This window comes from Rattus rattus, chromosome 5 (assembly GCF_011064425.1).
Source record: "Rattus rattus isolate New Zealand chromosome 5, Rrattus_CSIRO_v1, whole genome shotgun sequence".
In the NCBI taxonomy this organism is placed as follows: domain Eukaryota; kingdom Metazoa; phylum Chordata; class Mammalia; order Rodentia; family Muridae; genus Rattus; species Rattus rattus.
The window spans coordinates 90,934,205-90,954,330 of record NC_046158.1 but is presented as its reverse complement, the minus strand read 5'-3'; the positions used below and the strand labels follow the sequence as shown (position 1 = coordinate 90,954,330).

The following is a 20,126-nucleotide window of genomic DNA, read 5'->3' as shown; positions in this document are numbered from 1 at the left end:
ATGACTATAGAATTATTAAAAACTTCTAACAAATTCTCCGTATTTGCAAATCCAAACTGCTCAGCATTTTCCTCCTCACTAATACAGTTAGGTGTGCATGAGACACACTTCATCATATGTCTAAACCTCTGTATGGGACAGGAATACAAGAAAGTTAAAATGTGCCAAGCTTTTGCCACACTTCAGGAACTGAGTCACAACTACCTTATAAGCTAGATGTTAATCCCAGAGGATGCGAGCTGAGAGGCTGCGTTGCTACAAGACCACAGAGCTGGTAGGGATGTGGCTGAGTGTAGAACCCATAATTCTTTTGCTTCCCTTTGGTAAGCAGCCCCAGTTCTCCCTCTTCTAAAGCACTTCCTATGAGCTCAGTTCCCCAAGCTCTGAGTAACTTCATCCCTCAGGAGGCTGGCAATACTTCTATTTTGGTGCTTACCTTAGCATGCATGCCCATTCCCTCTTACAGTTCCTCGAAGGCAGAATATCTGCACTGTTCAACTTCCCTCCAGCCCAGTATCTAGTCCCTGCTGGAATGGGCCGCAGGGGCAGTCCCCTTGGACTCCCCGTTCATGCTACTGAATTCTGACTTCCTTATACAGCATAGAAGTAAACCTGTACTGTTACACCACAGTGAGCCTAGGCGGATTTCTTGGTTCAATCATTGTAATCTTTGCAATAACTTGAAATAACTCCAGTAACCCTAAGCTGTGGTGATTATGTGCTTTACTGCTGTGACACAATACCACTGAGGAATAATTACAGGTCTGAGAGAACTCCAGGTTTTCTCGGTAGCAGCTTCAGAGTGGAAGCCTTGGAAAAGCTCTGTAAGCGAGTGGAACTCTGCTCCCAGAGCCTTCGCATGGATTCACAAGTACATCCGTGCTCCCCCTGTGTTCAAAACCACATTCCAGGAGTTAGTGTGGGGAAGCTGCCACTAGACACACTTCAGGAACTGAGTCACAACTACCTCATAAGCTAGATGTTAATCCCAGAGGATGCAAGCTGAGAGGCTGCGTTGCCACAAGAGCACAGAGCTGGTAGGGATGTGGCTGACTGTAGAACCCATAATTCTTTTGCTTCCCTTTGGTAAGCAGCCCCAGCTCTCCTCCCTTCCTATGAGCTCAGTTCATGCTACTGAATTCTGACTAGACAGGCGGCTTAATTTATGGACGTCTATGACTTCGGGCTCTTGAGAATGTACTGTGAAAGTGCTAATGGGTTGGTCTCCTCTGAGGCTTCTCTCCTTGCTTCCTGCACGGCTGTACTCTTGTTGCCATTACACGCCACTGTCCTTCTGTGAGCATGAGTGTTTTACGTCATCTGGCTCCTAATCCCCTCTTCTAGTGACATAAGATTAACTACACTTACTGCCTCATTCTAACTTAACCTCTCTACACACTGTCTCCAAACGGTCACATCCTGAGGTACTAGTGGTTAGGACTCCACCCATAATGACAGGGAGGATACAATCCAGCCCTAAAGACTCCATGCATGAACTCTTTTCCGTGGTCCTCTGTGGTCAGTCTGTTTTCTACCAGCAGTCAGAGCACATCACTGTCTCCCAGAGGCCTCTCAGGGCTGAAATTTCACTCCTCTGCATCTGTCCTCTCACCCTCAGCTGGTTCTGACTGTTGGCCTCCTGGCTGTGGTTGTTTACCTCTATACTGTGGTGGCTTTCAACTTCTTCCGCAAATTCTACAACAAAAGCGAAGATGACGATGAACCGGATATGAAGTGTGACGATATGATGACGGTGAGCGCGCAGCAGCCCTAGTCCCACGGCTGCTCTGCACAGGAGCCATAGGGGTGGCTGGCATCGGGCAGAATAGAGACCAGGTGTATCCACCCAGACGAGGGAAGCGTCTCGGGGAGCTGGAGGGGATGGGAGTGGGTGTGATCACACAGTGGGGGCCAACAGGGACCAGCATGTCTCTCACTCTGGGGTGAAGATTAGACAGGCCATTGAGTGAGCACATCTAAATTTCATGACAGAAAAAGTTTGGTTTTCATGTTTGAAAATTGGGAGCAAAGCTCCAAGGATGAGATCCTTATTTCAGTCATCTGCTGAAAACAGACACAGAAGAACATGGTATAGCAGGATGGGGGGTGGGTGTCAGATGAATGGGACCCTGTTAGAGCCTAGTGGGAGGACAGGCACAGCCGGGGGCAACACACTGTAGACACAGCAGCCACATCTTCTAGGGCTTATCACGGCCTAATTTCAGGGAGAGACATGCTAGGTATAGGTCTGTGAGCATTTCTCTATGAACAGGTAATGCTTATTGGCTAAAATTCCCCTCATGCTGTCTTGGGACAAGGACCCTCACAGGACAGCAATGCCATTCATTCATCAGATCACCAGTGTAACTGGCAGCTGGTGTCAGGCTGCTCCTTGCTTTGCATTTGCCCTTCTCTGAGCCCAAGCCCTCTGGTGAGGCAAAAGGATAAGGGTGACTGACTGGATGAAGCAGTGTTCAGAGAGCAGAGACACATGTGCCAAAATCTATCTCAGGTTCAGTGTGTTAAATGTTCTTTATCCAAAGCTCTTGGGACCAGAAGTGCTTCCAATTGGGGTGGCAGTGGTATCTGTATATATTCTGTCTTAAGAGTAGGACTGAAATTTTCCACGGTGTATTTAGAATGCATACATTTTGACCATGATTCATTACACAGTCAGGTGTTGAATTTTTCATGTGAGGTGTCGTGACAGCATTTGACCAGTTTTATGTTTAAAAAGTTCTGATTTCAGGTTAGGGATGTTCATCCCATACTTAAGATTCTATGGAATTCCTTGGTAAATACACTTGAATAAAGGAGAAGTAAAAAGAGCCTGAAAACCAGGCTGGCACTCTGGAAATTCAACAAGGGAAAGCTGAGAGATGGCATATGCCGTACTCCTCGGGCCTTAACCCCCTTCTGTATTATATGCATTTCAATTCAAAGTGTAAGACTCTTTCCATCCTGGTAGATGGCAAGCTGGGTGCAGTGGACAGCAGAGGCCAGCATCACTGAAGGTCCCTGCATCCAGTTCAGTGTTGTCATGGTTAGATCTGTAGTGCACAAAATGAAGATGCTCCCAGAGAGCCATGCAACTGTCACCTGACCTGCAACTGCCATCTTCCCCAGTGCTACCTCTTCCACATGTATGTGGGCGTAAGAGCAGGTGGCGGCATTGGTGACGAAATTGAAGATCCCGCTGGTGACCCTTATGAAATGTATCGCATCGTCTTTGATATTACCTTCTTCTTCTTCGTCATTGTCATCTTGCTGGCCATCATTCAAGGTATGGTTGTCAATTAGAGCACATAGGAGCTGGATTGAATAAATCTAGTTTGCTTTGCTTTTCTATATCCATCAGGTGATTGCTTCATAAAGAAGTTTTTTTCTAACTCATCTAACCCGCCAATTTAGCAACTCACAGAGCATTTGTTGTCTGTGTGATGCCTTGTGTATACAGAGCCAAAGAGCCACCCAGACACTTCCAAGAAACTTGAGAGCATGCACAGAATGCTCCTCACTTTAAATTATGTCTTTATCCCTTCCTAGATGCTCTCCATGGCTTGCCCTACCCTCCTCTTTGTTCTCTCAGGCAGTGAGGTAGGGAAGCAGAAGAGAAAGGAGATGCAAAACTATGATATGTCTCATTGCCTTTTAGAGCGGAGAAAAAGGTGCTGATATTTTAGTCAACAGCTTACTAGGACCTGAAGAAGGAAAGATGATGAGTTTAGTTTGAGTCACACTGAGATGGGATACTGATGTATAAGGGTTGAGAGCTCAGAAGCAGGAGGAAAGCATTATTGGCATGGAGCCGTCAGCACATGACGTCACTGCAAGAGAAGTAGTGAGAACCGGTTAGCACTTTCCTGAAAGCAAAGCTCTTTCTCCCTTTAATTTTTGCTTTAAATGGTTATCGCAGCTTGACAACTGACTGTTTTGACAATCAGAATGGCCTCTGCCATTTCTCCCCTAAGATCATGGTGCAGATGAAGGTATTCTGTCCTTTGTATTTAAACTTTCAGGTCTTATTATTGATGCTTTTGGAGAGCTGAGGGACCAGCAGGAACAAGTACGGGAAGACATGGAGGTACTGATCTTTCTACTTATTTCAACCCCAAATGGGTTTCTCAAACTATAAATAGGATTCTTAACTAGGATTGTCCCTAAGCAAAACTACTAAAAGGTTTGCTTCCCGTGCCTGTCTCTCACTTCCTCCCCACCAATCTACCAGCCCTGGGCACTAAGGCCTTGTGTACTATACCCTCGCAGCCTGCTCCTCTATCTTATAACTGGAGGGAGGGAACTGTCTTCAGCTAGGCAAGTGGGAGTAAATGCCTAATAGCCCAAAGCAGGAAGTAGGAAAGTTCTCCATGTCCTCAATTCAACTGTCAGCATTTTCCTTATGTGTACTCATGCCTTTTTTTTTTTTTTTAAATAGACTAAATGCTTCATCTGTGGCATTGGCAATGACTACTTTGACACAACCCCTCATGGTTTTGAAACGCATACATTGCAAGAGCACAACTTAGCCAATTATCTGTAAGTATTTTGGGTTAAAGATGTCATCTTTAAGGCAAAAACAAAAACTCTATCACGAAGTTCAATCTGTTCATATTATTTCTCCCTTTCTGTTTGGAAGAGGTAGATATAACCAGGAAAGAACCTGCAGGTGCCTGTATGAGCCACTGTTCTCCCTATGCACTGCACTGGGAACAACTGTCAACTGAGCCATGCCTAGACCCCGTTCCTCTCAATAGCTTGTATCTCCAGCAATTTCTCTCTAAATCCTCAAGAATGTCTACTTTTACCACCAACTACTGACAGACTCATCACCTCTACCTTTCTCCTTTCTGTCCTCTGTGAATAACCTTACTAAAAGGCCTTTCCCGGGGTTGGGGATTTAGCTCAGTGGTAGAGCGCTTGCCTAGCAAGCGCAAGGCCCTGGGTTCAGTCCCCAGCTCCGGAAAAAAAAAAAAAAAAAGAAAAAGGCCTTTCCCCACCCCAGCACAACATCGGGTAATATCAAGAAAGGGCAGTCAGATCCACACTGATGAACTGTGTGGTCAGTTTTCGGACATTGTCTGCTCTGCAGGAAGGTGAGATATTCTGAGGAAAGGTTTCAATATTAGCACTGTCTGGCCACTAACAAGCAAATAATAAATACTTCACTTTCCTAGGGCAAAGCATTCATTCAAGTTATTTGAGCCTATACAGTTCCACTTATTGGGTAATTAATTATATAACCTGATCATTCAAATTCAGAAAGTATGATCAATGGGATGAATATTCTGCTCTCTGACCTTTCTCTTCCAGCATTTTGTTGAAGTATCTCTCTTTAGGACAAAATAGGCTGAACCCTGGGAAAGGTGTTGGTTTGTTTGTTTTTAAATAAATAACACTCTTTCCCTAGCATCATGAGCATTTGTCACAGTCATTTCTCATTAAAATGGCTTTCAGTCAAGAACTCAAGAAGTTCAACTCAAGAAGTTGAGCCCATAAGCCCTATGGCAGGCAGCACCAGGGAGTGACAGACAAGGAGATGTTAGTCATCTGGGTTAGGATTGCCTTCCATGATACCTTGCAGCACTCCATGTGGTCATCTGCCAGTTAAATGCCAGGAGAAGAACCATGTTTCCCTGACTTGTGTCCTCAGTGTGGTGGAAATAAAGTCTCCATCTTGGTAGAGGGAAGGAAGAAACTGTTGCAGTTATGAGCTGTTTCTGTGTGCCAGGACCTTAGATAAAGATACAGCACTTGAGTTCCGAGAACTCAAGGTTTGGGGCTCCGGCTCTGCCAGCATGCACGGTCCTCTCTCAACTTCCTCTTCTTTATTTACCAGTATAGCATTTCCCTTTCTTAAGGCATGAGATTGGTTCTCCTAGAAACCATCGTAGAAGTCATAGAATATGAACTGAGAGTGCAGCTCCCTGGCACACTCCTGTGCCACAGACAAACTCAAATCTTTGATACAGATAATTTAGTGCAAATGAAAATACACTGTCCTTTCCCGGTTTTCTGCAATGAAAAATAAAGTGAAATTTCTGCAAGGTGTGTGACCTCAAAGTAGATACTGTCCACATTTTTCCTGACTCATTCTTTACACGTGATTTCAAACCTGGCTTAATGAAAATTTTATGGTAGAGGATTGGGCGCATGCAGGTGTGTGTGTGTGTGTGTGTGTGTGTGTGTGTGTGTGTGTGTGTGTGTGTGTGTGTGTGTGAAGATAGCTTGCAAGTAGCCTTGGGAGTTATGAAGGTTTCCCCTCCCCGCCCCCACCATATTCCTGGATTTCCTGGAACTTGTTCTGTAGACCAGGCTAGCCTCAAATCCAGAGGTTCACTTGCCTTTGCCTCCTGAGTGCTAGGATTAAACACGAGCCCCTCCATGCCACACCACTATTTCCCTATTTGTTCTTTTTCTTTTTCAGATTCTTCCTTATGTATTTGATTAACAAGGATGAAACAGAACACACGGGTCAGGTGAGAAACTGCTTTTAACTACGAACTAAGTAGGTTTGTGTTGTCCTCCTTTACTAAGTCTTGAAACTGAATAGTACACTCCCGGATATCTGAAGCTTTTTATCTCACTAAGAAGTGAGAGTTCTGTGGTGATGTCAGTCTCTTCCCCAAGTCCTCTGATAATCCTGCTCAACAAACACTGACATTTCAAGCCACTGTGCTTACTGCTTTTCTGTACAATAGCTGGAGGTGGGAGGACAGTAGAGAGAAAAAATGACAACGACAAATGGAGTGGGTGGCTGGAACAAGAGCAGGAGATTCAGAGTAAGACGGTGGGAGAGACAGCATAAGAAAGAGCGGCCTTGTATGTGGGCGACAACAGGAATGTGGAGGTGTGGAGGGAGGATGACTGAGGAGCTGTGCCACAGAATTCTGTGATTAACTATGAAGAGAAAGGTGGAGAAGACAGGAAGAAAAGCCTAGTTACTCAAAATCCAAACATCAATGGACGGGAAAACTTCATAACTCAAACACTTGGGTTCTAGACCAGGCCTCAGATAGCATGAAATGTCCCCTCAACCCGAATTCTTTAGTCCTCCAGTTACAACTGGCACAGGATCAAATATGATAGAAGGGGCACAGGGTAGGTTTACTCTTTCCCTTCAATCACAATGGGAAGACTGTGATTTCTTGCTCAAAAACCAAGCGAGCTGGGGACAGTTGAGCCTGCAGTGAGAACAGGCCCATGTGGCCTTGAATCAATTCCCATCAGTCTCCCTCTAGGAAGTCACACGGAGCAAAAGCAAACTGGGCTTTAGCTTTTGTGGTTTCAATACAAAGTACCATTTGCTTACACTGTTTCAGGAATCCTATGTGTGGAAGATGTACCAGGAAAGGTGTTGGGACTTCTTCCCAGCTGGAGACTGCTTCCGTAAGCAATATGAAGATCAGCTCGGGTAAACTTGAGCTCACAACAAGCTACGATTCTGGACAGTCACCTTCTAATGCAACAGAATCCTTCTTTTACACTTCTTTAACACAACAAGTATATTTGGTAATTGATTTGGCTTTTGTGCCCAATGGACACGCAAAGGATGGCAAAGTGCCAAGGACTCCACCTGACTGCTAACACAGCTCTTGGTTCTAAAAACGGCTAGTTCGCTGGGATGGTTCAGAGAAATGTGAAGTCTTGAACACCTGAACGTCATGCAAGAGGACTCTACCGGGGATCAATGGGCAGAACTACACAAATTCATGTTCAACTCATGTTAACTGAGATCTAATTTTTCCATGGTACTTGCTAGTGACTGTATCCAGAATCAGCTTGAAAAGCTTTAAGCAGCTAAAGAAATAGAAAACAAACACTTTGTCGAAACTGAGATATCGATTAAGTGCCTTAAAATCTCTTTAGATATAGCTATGCAAGTTTTTTATGTTTGTGTTCCAGAAAGACATCTCCATTAAACAGCTCTGCTGCTCTTCTGTCTTACTTTATGAAACTGCACTTGGAGGTTACTCACATAATTTCTTCAGTAACAGCTTGTCAACTGCTGTTATTTGAAGAAAGGCACTGAACTGAACTTTCAGAAAAATCTCAATCTTATACCAAACTCGAGTGATGCTTTATGGTCCAATGTAAGTAGTGGAGCTGCCATGTTTTAGGTCAATCTCCAATAAAATGAAGTGCCCACTGCAATAAAGTAACACATGCCAGTTCTTGGTTTGACCTCTTGTCATGTGCCACTCTCCAGTCATTCTACAGTGACCTGACTGCTGGAGTCAGGGACATGAGACACGTAGCCCATGGGCTTCATGAAGAAAGGAAGAGTCCATACATCAGAGGGTGTTTATTTTGACCAACTGCATGCCTTGTAACTTGAGTATATTCCCTTAAATACCACCTGCTATGCTGAAAGGTTGACAGGAAGGAGGTTCAAAGTGTAGCTGTGATATCCCCTGTCCACAGTGAAATCTGTAGATGACTAAACCAGGTAATGACAGAAGTGAAGCCCCAAACACGCCTCAGCCATGCATTCAGATGCCATCAAACACTGAGATAGGTGTTGGCTGCTGTAAGCATAACAGGACACGTTAGCACGGGGGATCTGGTAAATTAGCCCACCCTCACGCAGACAGCAACCAACATTTGCTCCAAGCACTCTTCCCCCTTTCAGGAAATCATGCTGTCTAGCCAGTCTTCCAGCTCTTCCTCGGTGACAGTTTTCGATGTGCTCGGCTGCCCAGGTTCCACAGTTTTGTCTCTGGTCACAGATGGTTTTTCAGGAACTATGGAGACAGAAGCAACATTAGCCACTTCACATCAGTTCTCACGTTGAGGTTAGCTAAGGCTTCTTTGGGGTGTGTTCGAGGACATATACAGCACAAATTATTTTCTAATAACAAGCAAGAAATTCTCATTATTGTCAGCCCCTAAGATACAATCAATAGCATCCAAATGAAATAAGCAAAGATTTGGGTTTGCTCTTCTATTTACTCTGAAGATAAATTTCACTACTCACTAGTTCTGTGGAGTTTGTTTTAATATAAGGCCAACAGCATAGCTCAGTGTTGTTTTCTGTTTCAGGCAATCCTGAAACATCACAATGACTCTTGAGGACTGTACATTGATATGAAAGTTACCTTAGGCCCCATCACATCAGAAGGGCTACCAGCTCAAAATATTCACAAGTTATAAAACATTCTTTTGCTTTAAAAAACAAACCCAAATACTAAGAGGTGAGAAGAGTTAGTGTCTTAGCCTGTTCAATCGATTAAAAGGTCTTCTACAGAAAGGCTTTTACGGCAGCTCAATTTGCAGCTCTAACTTTAATACTGTAAACAGGCTGGTAGCCACTTTGGAAGCCTGGGATATTGAGTAAGAGAAACTGTCAGAAAGGTCAGCTCAGGGGAAGCTCTGATTTGCCATGGGAAGAGAAACCTGCCACACGGCTGGATCAATGTCAGACACAGGAGGGTATGTTTTGAGAAGACGTGTGGGAAATGAAATGCAGGCCATACCTGTTTCCTCCTGGGCTATCTGCCCATCTCTTTCTGGCTCCTGGTCCTGGGATGTCTGGTCTGGAGAGAGATTGTCTTCCTCTTTCACAGGTGCATCTAAATGTAGCAACATATCCAGCTCTTCTTCCAGATGGTCTGCCGCTGACTGTGGTGGGGAAGATGCTTTCTGCGAACCTTCTGAAGGGCTCTGTCTTAAACTGTCTCTGCCCAGAGACCTGGGACACCCACCAGCAGCAGACCTGAGCTGGGAGAGGGGCCCCCTTAACTGCATGCCCAGCTCCTTGCCATCATCGTTTCTCCTTGGTTTCGCCTGTGGAAGTTCTAAAGGAACTGCGGTCTGAAAAGGGAAGCATGACATCAGAGTTTAATAGAGTCCTTGTGTTGGCTTAAGCACAGAAAGCTAAGCCATATAACCCTGTAGGTAGGAATCTCAGTTCTGAGAGCTCATGTAGGACCTTCTGTTGGAGCTCAACTCCAGCACTCACCCTGATCCATCCAGGGCAAATGAGGAGACTGTGGAAACATCACAGGGCTGTGCCTCTTCGTTCTACTCCCCTCTGTTATGGACTAACTAGCTCAGAGGTGAAGTAAAAAGCCTACATTTTCCCATCCTTAGCCTGAAAGCTATACTGTACCACAGAAGTCTATTCAAATTGGTACTTAAGCCTGTAACAAAGAATGACCACTTATCTGTAAAAGTTATTAAGACAAAATTAGCCAAGTAGAGGTTCACTGTGCTTGGATGCAGGGACATGCAGGGGCCAGATCATTTGCCAAGATTTTGGTTACATTTATAGAAAATTCAAAATCAGGTAAAACTACAGTAATAAAGCCAGGGTAATAGCAGTCTTGGGGGTGGATGGGAATTCATTGCATGTGTGATGGCCTCTAAGGAACTGGAAATATTCTGACTTGCCATAGATGCCAACTCCATGGTTATACATACTTATCTGTACATTCTTCACTATCTATGCTATGCTTCAAAGACTTCACATATGATGATGACAAGTCTCAGTTATAAGGCTGAGAAACTTTCTTGAGGATAGGCCACAGGGCTGTCAGGGACCCAGAATAAAGTTCAGTGTGTGCTACAGCAACTGGCCCCTGCTATTACTTGAAGACCCACATTGCTAGTAACTCCTCAAAGCTCTCTCGGAAATTTACTTCAGCATGGCCTTACAAACATGAACTTGACCACTATCTAGCACTGTGGTTGAATAGAGTAAAGTCAGGGTGTGGTCCTCTATGCTAATCCTATAGTCACTTCACTGATCTGTGAAAATCTGGAAGTTTTATTTGTTTTCCTTATTTTTAACTTCCCAGGTGATACTCAGGATATCACCTGGACCCAAATGACAGCTTCCTTGAGGCAGCTTCCCTACTCTGACTTTGCAATGGAGCACACACAGACGCAGACATGAATATACATGCCAACACTACAGCCTGCTTTCTAGTCCACCAGCACATGTTTAATGTGATTATGCTCACTGATGCCGATCTGCCTGGGTCGTCATATCCTGTCACTGCAGGTCACGTTCTTATACCTCAGACCTCAATTTACCCACTGTTTCCTTAGGAAATCCAGTCCTAGCCATACCATGAAACATCAGGCTCCTCACTACAAGCTCTCATGAGACACCATAATTCACATTATCATTTCCATGCAGCTGTATCATTACTTCACAATGGATTCATACTAATCCTTTCCAGTAGATTGAGCTCAGGGAAGGAAAAACCACACTTATCTACTTGCCACTTGTCCCTAGTGCCAACTCAGCCTGATACCTGGAGATTCTGTGTCAATAGCCAGACTTCATAGACTTTTGCATTCAATTCTATTACATTTGACCACATATATCATGTATCATATATAAAAAACATAACACAATAACCTCAAACAACTGTTTGTTTTCCTTTAAACTTTACAAGATGACACCTCAATCTAAGGCCTCAGTTCATGATGAGAAAAGCTCAGGGCTTAGATACCCTGCAAGTTATATTCTTCCCTCTGGTCCTTCCTTTGCCCCAACCCAGGCAGCAGGAAGACTCTGTACTTACCTGGATCAACTCTGAAGCAACATTAAGACGGACTGCAAGAGGCAGCTGCTGAAGGGCTCGAACCAGTGACTCACTGTCCACGTAGAGCGCTGAATTCTAGAGGGTTTTTTAAAAAGAGAGATGATAAAATAATTGTAAAAAGCCATTCACTGGAGTTACTTCTGTCTGGGAGTCCAATCATGAGTCAATGAGTTTTAATGTCTCTCTACCAAACAGGGAGCCCACAGTTCACTCTCTGAACATAGTTAGGACAGTGATCACCAGCACATCGAACGGACACTCTAACCTTCAAACTGGGAGAAAACTAGCAATTGTATGACATCCGAACAGAAACATCTCCTAAACTCATGACTGCCCCATCCTAGGCAGAAGAAAGAAGAGCTGATTATGTAGTAACATGGAGTTACCAGGTGTCCCCAAAGAAGCTGGTGGGTAAGCTCTGCTTCTCTTCCAATCAGAAAACAGCAACTTGCTCTCTCCAGCAGCTGCACTAAATATGATGGTAGCACAAAAAACTGCACCCATTAATCATTAACAGTATAGTTGTCTAAACATGATTCACATAATGATAATACCAACGCCAATGTAGATAGGGGATATCTCAAAAGTCCCACCCCCTAGATGAAGAGCTACAATCAATCAATGGCTGCTGAGAGAGGAAGAATCATTCTTTTCCAGAGAGACAACCCCCTGGCAGGTTATCTGATCCCACATGCTTAGCCCTAAATATATACTCATAGAAGCAACACGAAATGGACTCAGTGGTGTGTGTGTGTGTGTGTGTGTGTGTGTGTGTGTGTGTGTGTACACAAAATAGTAACATTAAAAGGTCATAATTTGAAAAGGGATGAAGGTAAAGGAGGAGTTGGAGGAATAGAAAAATAATAGATATATAGCATTCATGTATAAAGTTCTCATATCAACTTCTGGGGCATGTACACACACACACACACACACACACACACACACACACACACACACACACACGGGGGGGTGCACTTTCATCCCACCATAAATGAATGTGAGAAAAACCAAGGTCAGACTGGAAAATAGTGAAATCCTCTCTTACAGATCCTCAGGGTAGGTAAGGAGTAGGAATTCAACACCTAATCCATTCCTCACTCACTCACAAACACAGCCTTTGTGGTTTAAGGACTGGCTGAAGGACTTCTAGGATACCTGTTTTTATTCCATATTACTAAGAAAAAGGTAACAGAGGGAGGTACAAGGTTAATGAGGGAATATTGGGGGGGGGTGTAAAAAGAAGCAGAAGAAAAAAGAAAAACAAATAGCAAAGTAATCTATTGTGTTAAAACCATTAACTTCCTCCTGAAGTTGTGAGCAGTTCAATATGTGACATATTCACAGATGCCAAGTAAACTCGAGCTTGAAGGACCTTATCAGTTAGTTCCCCGTACACTTTCTCTCCAGGGCAGGTAGCCAAGAATAACACACAAGTGGATTACAGTTATTTCCACAGATAATGACTTCATCTCTATAACAACGAGGAGGTGCAGGGCCTTGGCCTTGAGAAGAGCTAACCTATATTCAAGGCACACTTATCTTACCTGTTTTGAACATGAAGTTTCACCATCCCATTCTTTCTCCTCAGCAAATCGGAACTGTGAAAAGGAGTCCCCTAGAAAGAGGGGGGGGGATATATATATATATATTTGCTATTTGTTTTATATATAATATATATAACTGATATCTATACACATATAACACATATTTACACACACATACACACATATGTATGTAGTTTTATACAGAAAATAGCCAGTCTTTCTAATTTCCCACTTTAGAGCACACATGACATTCTGAGTAGCTCACCTCCCCAAATACAGTGATGCCAGCCACAAGTCCTGGACCTAGTGCACACATCTCGGCACTGGACTATGCTGTTGACACCTATACTTATTTCACTGATGTCCACTCAATAAGCCACCATCGCACACACTAAGGATCAGGCGGGTGTGGCCATTTACCCGCATTTCGTCTACTTCCGTCTCTTCTGCTCATTCAAAGCAGCTCATATTTCTATTTGGGAGGCCAACAAGGCAGAACAGGGAAGAGGAGACTGAAGGAGCATCTCTGGACTGACCTGCAGTGTGGTGGACGATCTCTTGGATAGGTTATAAACCCCATTATCACTCTAACCTTAACCTCGTCTGAATGCAGACACAAAGCAAACTCAAAGACTGTGCGTTAGAGCACTGTGCAAACCACAGTGTACTTGTCTGAGCTCTTGAGGTAAGCCAGCAAAGATGATGCATGATGGCACCGTAAGCAAGCATGGAAAATAATCGTGGGCAGCAAGCTCTATGCTCTGCCACAAGGCCTGCTTTGTGCATGAACACACACCGAAGAATTTGCATTAACAATGCATCTACACACAAAGAATTCTCTCCCTAGCTTTCACAGGGAGCTAAACTTTGGCCTCACTTCATCTACTTTCTATCTCCCTGGGCAGCCTGTTTTGTATTTTTGTGTATATACATCAAAGCTCTCTCATCTTCTCACCCTGAAGACCTATGTGCCTCTTTCTCTCTACCTCCTACCTAGAATTTAAGCTCAGCACAGACTCACTTCTTCCCTGTGTGTTATCTGCCAAGTGATGTAACCACAGAATTTATTCTTTTATTTCATTTAAGAAAACTGGGGGAAAGGAATGCAAAAAGGAAGAGATAGACACCAGCAAAATGTAGGACACCTCTACATTCACCAGCCTAAAGTGCACAATGACATATTGTAAAATCGAAGGCAAGGAAAATCAATACTTTTCATTGTTGGCAAACCAATTTGATACTTCAAAATTCTGAAAATGAAGTTTCACTGCCCCTGTATGTGTGCATCTACTGTGATTCTTCATGCTTGCCACGTAAATGCCTATCAACATCATTTTTACCCACATTGCTTTTTATCAGAAGAAATGCACCTGAAGAGTTAGAATACAGGAAAGAGTTATAAGCTAAAACAAATCTACCCAGAGGAAAAGTGAAAGTCTTAAAATACCTTCATTACTAAAGAACAAAACACAGGAATGCAATTGTTTTACAAAGTTGGGGCCAGGGAAAGCAAAACAGAAGAGTAGGAAAGAACCAACTTTCTATTCTTTGGACAGTGAAGGGGCTGGAACCCAATGCTTTGTGCTTACTAGGCAAATCCTATACCACAAGGCTATATCCATAGCCTCATTATTTTTTTTCTTAAAGAAGTATTCCCATCAACCATCAACCAGTCTTATAAAGGTGGTGTATATACCTTTAATCCCAACACTTGGGACAAAGAAGCAAGCAGGACTCTGAGTTCCAGACCAACCTGGTCTACAGAGGAAATCCTAGGCCAGCCACGGATCCACCATAAAATCAGTCTCAAAAGTGGGGGGAAGAGGAGGAGGAGGAGGAGGAGGAGGAAGAGGAAGAGGAGGAAGAGGAGGAAGAGGAGGAGAGGAAGGAATTACTATGTAGACTGACCAAGATGTCTTCAAACTCAGAGCTCCACCTGCCTTGGTCTCCCAGGTGCCAGGATTAAAAGCATGCACCACCACATCTGTCCTAGATATGCCTTTTCAAAGGATGAGGAATTTGTCTTCTTGATTTAAATGAATAAAAGAGAGAACTACTCTTAAAATAGGAGAATGCCAAAGCAATCCAGGTGTGTGGACATTCAGACATCAGAAGAACATGATTATCTGTGGAAAATCAGTCTTTATTAGGGGTAAAGCAGCATCCCAATTCTGATACTCAAAACATATTTTGCATGGATCAAAGATGTGGAGATTTGGGACAAGCAGACAACAACAAGGCTGAACTTTTTATTATTCAGAAGCTAAAGGGATATTTAAATTAAATTCCATGAAAAATAACATATAAAAATTATTTTAAGTCTTCTGTGACAATAAAAAACAAACTCATAGGTGGCACAGAAACAAGAAGTATTTGCAGCACAAAGAGCTATTGTTTCTAATATATACACAGCTTCTGTAAGCCTCTCAGAATATAGCACCCCAAAGAAGAGTAGGACAAGAGAATTCTATATGAAGAAAGATGGCCCCTAACATATATAATAATTAAAAATCAGTCTTGGAGGTTTTTAAAATTAGCCAACAGCTGACTGCTTTATTGAATGTTGTTTTTGTCCTTATTGTGTGGGGGAGGGTACATGAGTGTTTATGGGTGCACATGTGTGCACATAAGTGGAAGCCAGAGGTGTCATTCCTCAGGCCGCCCACCTTTTTATTTAAACTAGCTTTATCACTGACTTGGAACTCTCCATACAGCACAGGCTGGCTAGCCAATGAGATGAGGGGTCTGCGTGTATGTGTGCGTGCGTGCATGTGTGTGTGTTCATAAAACCTCATAGATAATTATAATCAGGATAAGGCTCAATAATAAGGTATGCTGTACTTATTTTTAATATTTCAGAAATTTTAAATACCAACAAGAGTTTGATAATGATTGACTAACTTGTTGTAAATCAATCTTTTTGCAAAAACTAGAAGAACTGCCCTCCCCCACAGACAAATTCCACCTGAAGAAGCCGGAGCACACAATCAAACCTTCCCCAGAGACCTGCACAGGGGTTAAGCTGCCTTCTGGGACTGCTCTCTGCTCTGAGCACTGGCCAGTTCCGCAAGGGATCATGGAGGTTGCGAGCAACATCCCAGGTGGTGTGAAGCTGGTGGAGAGTCTCCCAATCTTCCACACGGGACACAAACTGGGGCTTAGAGCCATGGAGGGACAAGAGTTGCAATGTCACGGTTTTCAGATAGGGCCCCAGGTCTCTCATGCGAGAAGCAGGACAGAGCTAACACAGGGGCAGCCTCTGTCTATGTCCGATGCCCATTTTAAGTGAGCTCAAGCCTAAGGCTGCAGGCAAAAGGAGGAGGAGGAGGAGCCTGTGCAGGGAGGAGGAGGAGCCTGTGCAGGGAGGAGGAGCAGCCTGTGCAGGGAGGAGGAGCAGCCGGTGCAGGGAGTTGAGCGGAACAGCAGCCCAAAGCTACCTGCAATGTATTTATTTAATACAGTTTATTAAAGAGAATGGGAAGCACAAGACGAAGTAGAAAAAGATCCAGAGATTGGCACACTGGTGATATTTCATAATCCACGTCACACATCATAGACAGAAGTAGCTAAAATTCAAAACGGTGACACTCAGCAAGTCTGTTCTGACCCACAGAAAAATCAAGTATGCATAAAGAAATGAAAATTGCATGGCAGAATGAGATATCTAAAACATCACAATGATACGATTTTTAAAGGTTTGGTTTCGGGGATTTTTTGTTTTTGTTGTTGTTTTTGGCTTTTTCCAAAGATCTCACAGGGCTAGCAGCCTTGGTCAGTGTTGGGAAAAGCACTTTGCTGTGCAGGCCTGACCTGAGCTCGATTCTTACATGTGTGTAACATACACATTCCCTCCCTCCTCTCTCCCTCTCCTCACCCCTCCTGCTCCCAGACACAGTCCTCACTCTCTCTCTCTCTCTCTCTCTCACACACACACACACAACTAACAAAAGTCAAATTTAAGCAGTCCTCATTGATAAAGCACATAGAGGCTAATTGCAAATAACCAACTTGGTAAAAGAGGGCACTAGTATATATCAATGGCTAACCCTTCATTCTCATATTGAAGATGAAAGAGTATTAGCATTTCCAAACTGTGAGCCCCAGAATACAAATTCTTCTAAAAACCTGATTAAATGATTCCTTTTAAATCATACTGACGTGTCACACCAGTGCGCTCCTTTCTCATACATCAGGCGTGAGGCTGTGGACAGCCAGGCCCTCCTTTAAGTAACAATGTACGGCAGGTCACAGCACAGAGGGGTGCGCCAATGATGAGCTTTGTGACTTACAAGAGATAGTAGGGAAGCCTTACTGCACACTCCAACAACATCCTAACGCAAAATGCAAGACCGAGGCTGTTCTGTAGCCTGCAGAACCCTAAGTCCCATTCTGCAGATAAGAACGCCAGCATGGCAGGCCTACTAAAGCCAAACACGCTTCTAAAAGCGAAATCTATAGAATCTGCTAAAGCAGCAGGAGGAGGAGAGGTAGGAACAGTGCAAGGCGAGAGGCTCCACATTCCTTCTATGAAAAGCTTAGGAGGCAGTGGTGCTGTTCCCACACTATCAGAGGAAGGCTGAGGATGGAGGATTATGTGTTCAGAGCCAGCCCCACTTAAAAGCTGCAGATCACTCTGCTCTGGTGACACGGTTTTATGTACACACAATAAAAGCTAAGAGAGAGACAGAAATTTTTATTATATTTTGAAAGTCCTTGCTCTATTGCCAACTCTGGTTATCTTCCATAGCCAAAATAAAAAGGGTTTTCTCAAAATCAAGTAATGGTGCAAAGAATCAAGTATTTGATTATTGCAGGTGTGGGGCAACAGCTTTAAGGATGCTTCCAAGAACACTGAAAAGAGAGGCCAAGGAGATGGCTCAGGAGATACGAGAGCTTGTACATGCGCAAGGACAGGAATTCAGATCCACCCGAAATCACCCAAATAAACATGCCCAGCTTCGCATTCTTGCAACCCCGGCACTGAATGCATAGAGATGAGCAAGGCTTTAAGGGCTTGCTGGCTAGACGGCTGGTGAAAACACAGTCAGGGCCAGGGCCTGTGCACAACCTGGTCTCAAGGAAATCGGACATGAAGCAGTGAAACAGGACACATGACATCCTCCTCCTCTGGACTCTGTACACACCCCCATTCACACACTCACACACACACACCACAAACTCACACACACACCACACACACACACCACACACACACCACACACAAACTCACACACACACACACACACCACAAACTTACACACACACCACACACACAAATGAATACACTGAATAAACAAATCAAAGAGCATTTTCCGCAGTGCACAATGCTTTGATTTCTGAGCTTCCCTGGGTAAAACTGATCAGCATCAGCCCAATCTCCGCTCCAGGCGCTGATGAGGAGAAAAGCCTTTTCTACCCACTCTTTGAGAGGACGAAGGCTTAACTATGGAAGAACAGTCCTGCCACCAGGGCTCTATTCTGGCCTGACAGCATCTTGTTCTTCTACCCACCTCAGCTGGAGGCTGACGCCTCGTCAATATGACAAGCCTGTTTGCAGTGCTGATGTGACCACAGGCATAATTTCACAGCTGTCGATGGGGGAAAGCGACCATGGTGCCGGCATGGTGCTGGCATGGTGCTGGCATGGTGCCTGCATGGTGCCAGGACCAGACTCAGTAATAAAAACCAGTATTTCAACTAAGCTTGCCTTGTGTTCAGTTATTTGTAAAACAGATACATAAAATTCTATGACAGCCTTTTGAAATTAGGGTAATCCACTAGTATTGACCCTGAAAGATAACCATCATCTCAATTATAAAAAATCAACTTGCAGATATATCTGCAATACTAACAAAATGGCCCATGACAACTATATACCTATTTTAAGATCAATTATCTCTTAGGGTAGTAGGATTAAAGAAAATTTTCATCTCTGCAAATATTTTTCCAGGTGAATTTTCCTTTGTCAACCACATTCTATTTTTGGCAGAGAACCAAACAGAACTAAGGGAATCTATGAAAAGGTTAAATATTCTGGAGGACAGGTGCTAAATCTGTCAGCCCAGAATTTATTATTGTATTAATCAGTTATTCTTTTATTAACTAATAAAGCTCTCTCCACTTTTGCTAGAATTCTCTGAGTTCCAAAGAATGAAAACAAATTCTCAATAAATATTTTATTTCTGGTATCCCAATATTTGATATGTTAATGACATTTGAAGGCATGAAAACCTAAACTAAGAAATAAACAGAACTTTGTTTTGGAGAGTACCACAGGCTTCTGAAATAATGCCTAGAGTGTTTTCAAATATATGAGCTTTTATAGAATCCATATATTCCTACAATGACAGTGTTGGTGAAATTGAAGAGGCTCACACAGCCCCTCACTGCATTTATGACCAGGGCTCTCACTCTGCTTAACTCCCCAAATTGGAAAACAGGTGTCATGAATAACATACTTGCTAGAATCCCACAGAACCAGGACACTTTCAAAAATCTGCCACATTGTCATGGATAACATTGCTTTGATTTTAAGTTTTCCTTTCAGTCCCATTAACATAACAAAAAAGGCACTTAACACAATCAGAAAGCCTGGACATTCAGGCCAAGCTATAAAGATCACAGAAGGAGGTCTAAAGCTGGGTGTACATGAACTTAGATGGTGAATGTGGAAATCTGTTCAAGCCTCACGCTCCATTCCTATCATATGCTCCTGCAATTCCCACAAACGGCATCCTTCTAGATACTATGATTTTTTGTTTGTTTGTTTGTTCGTTTGTTTGGACTTGGAATTACCATACCTGCTGGGGATTAGTCAGGTGCTGTGTATACAAATGCTAAATTTTGAACCCCAAGCTCTATTTACAGTCCCAGGAGTACATTTTCAGGGATAGCAAATGATGTTGTATAAACTTTTCTTACCAATCATCTCTGCATGGTTAAATAAATGTGGCTACAGCCAATCACTAAGGAGAACAGAAGGAGGTGAGACTTCAGTTAAGAGGCTGAGAGTTGGAGAGAGGGTAGG

The 20,126-nt window shown here is 43.5% G+C and overlaps 2 protein-coding genes across 2 annotated transcripts in view; one reads left to right on the top strand and one right to left on the bottom strand.

Annotated features, from left to right (window-relative positions):
• Window positions 1–8,171, top strand: part of Ryr3 (ryanodine receptor 3) — a 528,612-nt gene extending 520,441 nt beyond the window's left edge. Inside the window, exons 98-103 of the mRNA XM_032903887.1 lie at window positions 1,619–1,753; window positions 3,127–3,283; window positions 4,020–4,084; window positions 4,436–4,536; window positions 6,425–6,476; window positions 7,320–8,171. Of these exons, the coding sequence (XP_032759778.1) occupies window positions 1,619–1,753; window positions 3,127–3,283; window positions 4,020–4,084; window positions 4,436–4,536; window positions 6,425–6,476; window positions 7,320–7,415 (606 nt within the window). The 3' untranslated portion in view covers window positions 7,416–8,171. The remainder of the gene's footprint in view (window positions 1–1,618; window positions 1,754–3,126; window positions 3,284–4,019; window positions 4,085–4,435; window positions 4,537–6,424; window positions 6,477–7,319) is intronic.
• Window positions 8,172–8,287: 116 nt separating this feature from the next.
• The window catches only part of Aven (apoptosis and caspase activation inhibitor), a 126,028-nt gene continuing 114,189 nt past the window's right edge, over window positions 8,288–20,126 (bottom strand). Inside the window, exons 3-6 of the mRNA XM_032903889.1 lie at window positions 13,100–13,170; window positions 11,532–11,627; window positions 9,474–9,810; window positions 8,288–8,741 (exon numbers count right to left, since the gene is read on the bottom strand). Coding sequence (XP_032759780.1) covers window positions 8,626–8,741; window positions 9,474–9,810; window positions 11,532–11,627; window positions 13,100–13,170 — 620 coding nt within the window. The 3' untranslated portion in view covers window positions 8,288–8,625. The remainder of the gene's footprint in view (window positions 8,742–9,473; window positions 9,811–11,531; window positions 11,628–13,099; window positions 13,171–20,126) is intronic.